General features: G+C 35.8%; 1 protein-coding gene across 1 annotated transcript in view; it reads right to left on the bottom strand.

Moving 5' to 3' along the window:
• Positions 1-368: 368 nt before the first annotated feature.
• SLC17A8 (solute carrier family 17 member 8) overlaps positions 369-9,981 on the bottom strand; it is a 33,730-nt gene continuing 24,117 nt past the window's right edge. Inside the window, exons 11-12 of the mRNA XM_089694200.1 lie at positions 4,781-4,908; positions 369-2,871 (exon numbers count right to left, since the gene is read on the bottom strand). Of these exons, the coding sequence (XP_089550326.1) occupies positions 2,530-2,871; positions 4,781-4,908 (470 nt within the window). The 3' untranslated portion in view covers positions 369-2,529. The remainder of the gene's footprint in view (positions 2,872-4,780; positions 4,909-9,981) is intronic.

Here is a 9,981-nt window from a genome sequence, read left to right as displayed (position 1 = left end):
TTGCTTGTGCCTTTTGTGATTTAAGATTGCAGTCTATGGCACTCAAATTGCACCAAGCAGAAAAGTAGTGCCAGGAACCTCTTTAGTGTCACTACGACTTGAGTCGCATTGATTAAGACGGCTCCCATTGAAATGAATGTGTTTTGACTTGTCTTGCAACTTGAACCGGGGCTTCCCCTGGACTTAGTTCTGCATCCGGCTCAAACAATTTGATATTTATAGCATGGCGTAGCCTGTAGGTAGATAACCTTGAGGAGTACAACAGACTCATGTTCTTCAGTAAAATTCAATTGAACCATTTACCGTACAACTTGAAGAGAGCAGACAACACAATTGTATTGATGATACATTATTCCATACCCATGAAATGAAACACAAATAGTGTTTATTAGTAATTGCCACATAGAATGCCCATTTTATACAGTGTATAAAAACAGGAGTTTGAAACACTTATATACTCAACCAGAACATGTCCTAAAGATATAAAGACAAAAACACTGTCCCAATAGACAATGGATGTCCACAACATATGAAGAACTGTGGTGATATCTCCTTTAAAGAGGAACTCCAATCAAAGATTAAAAAAATTGATTTTCAAGCAGTTATAAGGCCACGTGTAACGTTTTTTTGTGTTATGCCAGTTTTTGGTGATTTTTGTAGTTCATGCCTGGTGAGTGAACTTTTCCTTAAAACAAGATGCTGTCTACACATCTCCTTTTATCTGAACTGTACAAGACCAATTGGGCCTGTAGAAGATTTAGAACTGGAACCAGGTTCTGTCTTTTCCTTTTTATAGGGACAGTGCTGTGTCTTCAGGTAGCCAGTTGCTTTTAAAACTAAATTTAGTTGTTTGTTATTTAAATTAGATTTTTTTACACTTTTTTAAACTTAATAAAGGTTTTTACCACTCCCCAGATGCCTCATAGATGGTGAAATTCAGCCTCAGGGGTGGAGATTAAACGGCTCACTCCTCTACCTTTTAATATTTTCTCTTTCAGCATGTAGAGGATGATTGAATAACCTGACAATGGTTTGTAGGTAATTTATAATAACACAATAAAAACATTGAAGTGTTACTAAACCCAGGACCCTGCATTCACTATATCTAATCTCCCACAGTACACAGAACATGGAAATGCCATTATTTAAGTAAATATAAACTGCTAAATACCTTTTCTCATCAGCAGTTAGAGCAGTCTTGTGACTTCTATCAGTGTCCAGCCGAGCACTGGTTAAAGCTTGTTTTCTTTCTGCTCTAGGAGGATGCAAAACCCCTGACCTCTGTCTGGACAATGCTGATTGGCCCTGTGCTGATGCACATGCACTCTCCCAAGAAAAGAAAAACCTCTCTAACAATACACACTAAACTGAGCATGTGCATGTGGCTACCGGTTCAGTCTGTCTTATCAGGTGGACATTTGAACAAGAGGAGGGGCAGAGAAAACAGGATCAAACGGCCTTTTTACACAATGCAGAGGATTAACCCCTTAGGTTCCACCGTGAGTATAACACGCATGTTTTACTGCACATACAGACTGATTTTACTGTTGTGAGCTTAGGAACACTTTAATTCAACTTTTTTTTTTTTAGATCATGTGGGCTTAAAGCAACCTTTTCATTTTCCAGTGTTTACAGAAACTACTGACAAATGTGAACTATTCCACCTATAAATCACCTGTGTATGATCAGTGAACAAAAACTCTGGCCCAGTCTGTCCACTAAGACCCAGTTATTCTTTTTTTGGGGGGGGCAAAACCATCCTGATTCTGACGCCATAAAAAGAAAATGAAAACAAGCTGTCAATCACAGCCCACACTTCATAGACACCTCTGCCCTTCCTGTGACAGTCACATGTCACTAGTCTGCATACACCAAGAGCCAAGGGGAGTGGTCTGAGATGCAAAGAAGAGTCTAACCTCTGACTCTGGACAAAATGTCATCATTTGCATACTAATAAAAGTGCTGTTTATTCTGTTTAGGATGCATATTTCGGAAATAGAATTAGAAAAGGGTTCTTTTGGAAGAGCTGATTATAGGAGTACTACAGTGTTTATATTCTTAACGAAATAGAACGGGCCCTTTTTTTTTTGCTTGGAGTTCTTCTTTAAGAATGAATAGAAAACATCAACACTTTAACAACTGGGGTATTACAGAACAGCAATTTATTATCCCTAACGGAAACAATACTGGATGTAAGATTTTAAAATAAATTATCATTAAGAATTGTATTAATCAAAAGAGACCCGTCAACAAGTTATCAATGACACATGCATGTTAAAGTTGCATAGCATGAGAAATGGGACTACTAATTCAGTGTGATCTGTACCATGTTCTGGTATAGGAAATCTATATGTTCAGTGGCTAATCTAAATGTGACCTTTCTTCTGGCTCATTTACATGAAGTAATGATCATTATCATCCACTTTGCAGCAATACTTAAGTAGTTTCTTTTTATCTCTTGCACTCTCAAGTTGAACAGTAATCTGATGACACAGACATTAAGCTCAGGTAAACACATGTGCATTGTTCTTAGGAGTCCTGAAAATTCCCATTTTCATATTGATAGGAATTTTGTTCATCAATGTCCTGTGTCATTCCCTTCTGTTTCTTCCATCCTGCCCTGCGTACTTCGTTACTCTGGATGGTGGCGCCATAACTCATTTTTTTTGTTGGACTGCTAAATGATTCATTGTTCAGTTCAGTTTCCTCCGCCAGCTCATCATTCTCAATAATTCCGCACTTATCTTCACTAAGGCTTTCTGGATCCGCCCAGTCTTGCTTCTCACCTGAAGCGAAGATGCCATAAAATAGAACACCACTATAATGGACTATCGCTGCTATTAGAAATACATTCTGCCATTCTTCACGTGTCTAGAAGGAAAGTATGAAAACAAAGCTGATTTAGTGAAAACCAATTCATTGCATACCAGATACATTGTACCTTCACAGGAAGCCACCTCCACCCTGAACCTTAACTACCTTTCTTCACTCCCTAGCGGTAGAATATATGTACTTTAAATTACAGTTCCTGAGACCCACACTGCAGTTCAGTAATACAGCCTGGTCAAGGTCCCGACCAACCTGTAAATGGTCAAAAGCAAAACCTTGGACAAAGGGGTGGCGGTGGACGTGGTATACTTGGACAGAGGGGTGGCGGTGGACGTGGTATATTTGGACAAAGGGGTTGGCGGTGGACGTGGTATACTTGGACAGAGGGGTGGCGGTGGACGTGGCATACTTGGATTTTGCAAAAGTCTTTGACACAGTTCCCCACACACAGCTAATGTGTAAGGTAACGTCTACGGGCTTGGAAAAATCTGTATGTAAATGGCTAGAAAACCGGCTAAAAGATTGTATTCAGAGAGTAGTGGTCACTGATTCATACTCTGAATGGTCTGGGTCATCAATGGTGTACCCCAAGGTTCAGTGTTGGGACCCTTACTTTTTAATATATTTATAAACAATATAGGGTCTGAGATTAAAAATCCCATTTCAGTCTTTGCAGATGACACCAAGCTGTGCAGTGGAATAACGTCCTTACAGGATGTCTCCAATTTACAAGCCGACCTCAATGCACTGTTTAATTGGGCAACTAAGTGGAAAATGAGGTTTAATGCTGATAAATGTAAGGTTATGCACTTGGGGGCTAAGAATATGCATGCATCATACATACTAGTGGGGGTACAACTGGGGGAATCAATGGTGGAGAAGGATCTGGGGGTTCTGGTAGATCACAAGCTTAATAATGGCAGGTAATGCCAAGCTGCGGTTTCTAAAGCGAGGAAAATCCTCTCTTGTATTAAAAGAGGTATAGACTCCAGAGAGAGAGCTATCATATTACCCCGATACAAATCATTAGTAACACCTCATCTGGAATATGCAGTTCAGTTTTGGGCACCACTTCACAAAAAGAACATTGGGGAACTGGAGAAAGTACAGAGAAGGACAACCAAACTGATAAGAGGCATGGAGGAGCTCAGCTATGAGGAATGATTAGAGGAACTGAATTTATTCTCTCTTGAGAAGAGGAGATTAAGGGGGGATATGATCAACATGTATAAATACATCAGTGGTTCATATAGTGAACTCGATATAGAGCTATTCACCCTGAGCTCATCACAGAGGACAAGGGGGCACTCTTTACGTCTGGAGGAAAAGAAATATAATCTCCAAACACGGAAAGGTTTCTTCACAGTGAGAGCTGTGAAAATGTGGAATAGACTCCCTCAAGAGTTGGTTCTGGCCAACTCAGTGGATTTCTTTATAAAAGGCCTGGATTCTTTCTTGGATACACAGAATATAACTGGTTACTAACATTTATAGGTCAAGTTGATCCAGGGAATATACGATTACCTTTTGGGGGATCAGAGAGGAATTTTTTTCCCCTGCAGGAGCAAATTGGATCATGCTTTGCTGGGTTTTTTGCCTTCCTCTGGATCAACTGTGGGTGTAGGATTATAATTTTTTTTTTTTTTATGATTGAACTGGATGGACTTTTGTCTTTTTTCAGCCAGACTAACTATGTAACTATGTATAAATAAAGTAATTGATAAAATTGTGAATTTTATTTCTTCCAGGGGTGCAGCTTTAGATAAGATTTTTTTTAAAAAACTGACCATATACTGAATCCTGTCTTATCAGGAATGTGATATTTTATAACATAGTAGATGTTCCATGCATTCCTGTAATTTCTGTTTTGACTGAGCTCGTCTTTTCAACATAATTTAGAGCAATTTAATCCAGTGATGAGAAGCCCAATAATAGTGTACACATGGTATACCTTGTGCTTTGTCATAGCGCCGACAATGAGTGGACACACCATTCCAGATAAGGTTCCAACTCCATTTGAGATCCCCATGAGAATGCTGGCATAACGGGGGGCAATATCTAAGTGGTTCACATTAAAACCTAGAAAAATAAGCTAGTTTCATGAACTTGTATAAAAAATAAAATAACCATTTCAAATATCAAATTAATTATTAAAATCAAATACAAGAAACTTGCAAAAAAATAAATAAAATAATTTTAAATATCAATTCAATTATTAAAATCAAATAAAAGGCATAAATCCATCTTCATTACAAATTAACATTTATTAGATTAGAACTATGATTAACCACTTTACCTCTCACACCTGTTCACCCCCCTATGAACCAGAGCAATGTCTACATTTCTGCTATGGATCAGTTTATTTGGTGATAACTTTATCATTACTTAACCACTTGCTGCTCGGTCACAGTATATTTACTACAGAGGCATCCCTAGGGTTGGTGTCACCCGGTGCGGTAACACTTGGTGACACCCCCTTCGACGATCCCCGCAGAATGGATCGGATCTGCGGATTGAGCATAATGGATATGTGGGCATCTGGCTGTGACAGTTTGTGGCTTCACAGTCGGGTGCCCACTGTGCATACGCAGGAAGCACTGCGCTTTGTGAATGGCCCCGTAGTCTTCTGGGATCTGTCACGTGTCCCAGAAGACTACGGGGGGGGGGGACAACTTCCGCTTTCAATCACCTAGGCGATAGCAGCAAAAGTGGGAGTGGGTACCTGTCAAATTCGGGTACCCGCTCTTCAAAGGTGCCAATCCTTAATGGAGAGCAGGGGACAAAGGCTTAATGCGGAACTTCCCCTTTTGGGTGGAACTCCGATTTAAGATCCCAGTCTCCTTGGCATTAAGCCAGAGAGTTACTCGGGCATGGGGTATAATGAAAAAATAACTACCCCACGGTTAACACTTTTTACATAGAATTCCAAGCCAGCTGAACTCCGGGGAAAATTAAAAACTAACCTTGCAGTGGGGTAAAATAATAAATGTTCATTTTTGTCTAGGGTACCATCATAAAATGTTTTTACTTATCCATTGCTCCCCAACAGCTGGTGCTTTCCTCTTTTCTCCAACACTTTGATTTATAAGCAGGCCCCTGGTGTCCTCAAATTCAATGCAGGATTACTGGACCTGCATTGTATGTGATGATGTCAGAGTGCTAACAGCCGCTTGAAAAAGGGGAAGAATGTGGGTGCGAGGGTTAAGGCAAGTAAAACTGGTTTCTAAAACTGCTATATTTACACTATACACCAGTGGATCTGTGGGTGATTCTGGCTATTGGGGCATAAAGGAATTATCTGCATGGCTCCCCCCCACTCTCCTGCAATGTCAAATGTTCCTCTTGTTTTGGGGATGTGTGGTGGAATGAGACATGTGAAAACCTTCTTTTCTAATTTAGCTAAAGTCATGAATTTAATAATGTGATTATTTTGTTCCCATGCCTTTTAATGTCAAACTTGCCAGACAGTTGGATTTGAGTCTCAATACATAATAATGTTTATACATTATAAGAGTTCTCTACATTAGTGGAGAACTCTCTTAATTCATAAACATGTATATGGTGTCATTTTCTTTTTCTAATTAGATTCAGTATGATTATTCACGCATAACAGCAGCCTCCAGCATCCTTGCTGAGTGATTTGCTAATCAGTGTTGGAAGATTGCAGTGTGTTAATAAAACAAACTAGAGAAAACAAAATGATCATTTGCATTCTAAATTAACAAATCCTCCATCTGGCATACATAACAGATTACCCAGATGTTATCAGGCCACAGTCTCAACATTAATTAAAGGAACACTCAAGCATTAGCGCCATTGTTTGAAGAAATTAAAACAAGAGGAAGCAATGGAAGATGTTTAATTAAGCACTGACCATATTAAAGTATCTGTCAACAGCAGTTGCGGCAAAGAATGATAAAAACAGAAGAAGTGATAACGTTAGGAAATATTACCCCTATTTCATGAGGCTTACGTCCAAACTGGATATGTGGCATACATAAAAAAGCAGTTGAGATGCAAGGATGCACGAAAGATGCTTAATGTCAGGAGAAGAGAGAAGTGAGAAATACTGGGAACAAGTAACACCCTCGGTATCTTTATAATAATTTTTTTTATTCCCACAACATTTTTAGCTTACATGTCCTGGGTCACTTGGGTCTTTTAGGACTCTAGAACAGTGTTCCTCAACCTTTTTTCAGTCAAGGCACCCTTTAAAATTATGGACAGTCCCAAGGCACCCTTTAAAATTATGGACAGTCTTGAGGCATTCTAAAATGTGAAAAACTATTCTAATAGTTTTATATAACGCAGCAACATCCACACATGTAGGACAACCAACATTAGAGGTGATTTATTCTTCCAAAGCAAATACACTTTTGCACACTGGTACTGAGTAGTATTCCAGTGTTTCTTTTCTCTCTCAGTTTTTCTCCATCACTGAGCTAATGTGACCCCAGCACTGATGGAGAGGGGCTGGGGAGGGTCAATCTAGGATGCTGTGCAGGCAGCTGACATCCTCCTTATCAACTGATAATGTAATTGGTTGTCAGGATGCTGGTGTCTAGAAGGTCGTAATGGTGTACAATGAAAACCTGTGGCTTTGTGTAACTAAAAGGCAGGCTTGTTCCACCCGCTGGCTTGTATACAAGTTTTGGGCAATTTTTAGACATTTTGCCAAGGAACCCCTGAGGAGACCTCTGGGCACCCTGGTTAAGAATGTCTGCTCTAGAAAACCCCTGCTGTTGATAGAACTATTTGGTATGTAGCAGAAAGTAAGCTGTACTGTATAGGCTATAGTTGCACAGTAGATTTTACACAACAAATCACTCCTATTAAAGGTTGCTAGTTAATAATTGCTAGCAACTGATTACAGGTGGAATTAATGACCCCCTATGATATCTCTCCTGCAACACAAGTAGCATGTAGTAGCAATTATTTTTTGTGTACTATGTTGTGGTTATGTTCAAATAATTTAAAAATGCAAATTGGTTAAATACTTGTGAGCCACTAGAAGTTTTCTTACTTATAGAGCAATTAATTCCGTGTATGAAAATAATTATAAATGATGAATAAAGTGAACCGCTAATAAATTAATTACGTGCTTAATTAGATATTAGATCGCCAGGTACTTATTACACCCTCTCCAGGTGTATAGATGTTAACTTTATATATCAATATTGTACCGCGCTCCAATCTATACAACTATAAGTGCTCTGATAAATTATAAATGACTGAAGTGTATCACTAATAATTCAATAATATTCTAAATCCATAATACTTGAATCCAAAATTGATATAAATCCATAATACTTGAATCCATAATTAATATAAATATATAAATAAATTAAATTAATATTTTTAAATAAGTGCATAAAAAACTAAGTGCATTAAAAAACTAAAAAAGTGAAAATATATAAATGAAAAAGTAAAAATAAAAAATGAAATAAAACTGAAAAAATGGAATGACAGTTCAGTTCATACGAATTGAGAAGGTAATGTAGTTCAATCTAGTCTGCGTAGTAAGTCAGTGTTCATGGCATGAACCTCTCTCTCCTTCCTCCTCTCCTTTCTCCTCAATACAGCTTTTCTCAATAAGAACTTTCTCCTCTAGCTGCTTGACTTATTCCTCCATAGCCGATACATACAGAGAAGGGAAAAAGGAAAAAGAAACATAGTGTCTTATCCTGGGTAACAAATGTTTATTGAGCTTCTGATCTCCCACTCACATGGTATCAGTAAAAGTAACGCTTTGTATACAATGTATCCAAAATCTTCCTGCAAACAGCCCTGCAGGTGTGTGTGTGTTCACTCAATATACTCGCCGTTCCTCTGTGGATGCGTGATGACGTCACCGCCCCTCCCCTACGCGTTACGCTACAGGGACTCGTAGCTTCCTCTGGGGGATGTAGTTTTACATGTCATCCTGCACTGAGGTTATATATATCCTACCGACGCCATTTTTGCTGTGATTTATACGTTCTTAATACCACCTCCATATTTTAGGAGTCCAAATTATGTCTTAATGTTAACACTATTATATATATACGTAGTGCGCCTCATCATCCTCCGGCTGCATATTGAATGCTTCCACACACACCCTTCACAATTAGGATTGTAGTCTCATACTTTTTGTACTATTACATCGCCATAAAGATAATCATAATCATTTCTATATTATCCACAATTTACATACTGTATCTCCATATTAAACATTTAAATTACTTTATATACATTTTTAATAAAAGATAAAAATAAAAATATAAGTTTAGCATTAACTAATTTATTTAAAATTGCTAAAAAATAATGAAAATAAAGATAAAAATAAAAATAAAAGATAATAAATAAAAAAAAAAATATATATAAAAATAAAAGAAATAAAAATACAAATAAAAATACAAATAAAAATACTAAATAAAAATAAAAATAAAAAATAAAATATAAAAAATAAAAAATAAAGAAATAATAAATAAAAAAAATAAAAATAAGGATAAAAATAAAATAAAATTAAAATAAAAATCCAAATAAAAATAAAAATAAAAATAAAAAATAAAAATATAGAGTAGAATATTATTAGGGGTAATACAGATGTATTAATGTTAAAGACGTTAATTAAAGATTAGCATATAAAAATTATTTTAAGATAGTGTTGGTGCTACAAGCACTTATAATACAACATTCAATATTTGAATGTTTGAATTTTTAAACATTTAAGTAATAGGTTATTTATTTTTATTTTTATTTTTATTCTTATTGTTTATTTCTTATTTTTTATTTTTATTTTTACTTTATTTTTATTTCTATTTTTATTTTCATATTTATTTATTTTTATTTATTTATTTTTTATTTTTATTTTTATTTTTATTTTTATTTGGATTTTTATTTTAATTTTAATTTTATTTTATTTTTATCCTTATTTTTATTTTTTTTTATTTATTATTTCTTTATTTTTTATTTTTTATATTTTATTTTTTATTTTTATTTTTATTTAGTATTTTTATTTGTATTTTTATTTGTATTTTTATTTCTTTTATTTTTATTTTTATATATTTTTTTATTTATTTATTTATTTATTATCTTTTATTTTTATTTTTATCTTTATTTTCATTATTTTTTAGCAATTTTAAATAAATTAGTTAATGCTAAACTTATATT

This window comes from Staurois parvus, unplaced genomic scaffold (assembly GCF_062004578.1).
Source record: "Staurois parvus isolate SC_StPar_1 unplaced genomic scaffold, SC_StPar_1.0 ptg000025l, whole genome shotgun sequence".
Taxonomy (NCBI): Eukaryota; Metazoa; Chordata; class Amphibia; order Anura; family Ranidae; genus Staurois; species Staurois parvus.
The sequence above is the reverse complement of the archived record's forward strand: the minus strand, read 5'-3'. Positions and strand labels throughout refer to the sequence as shown.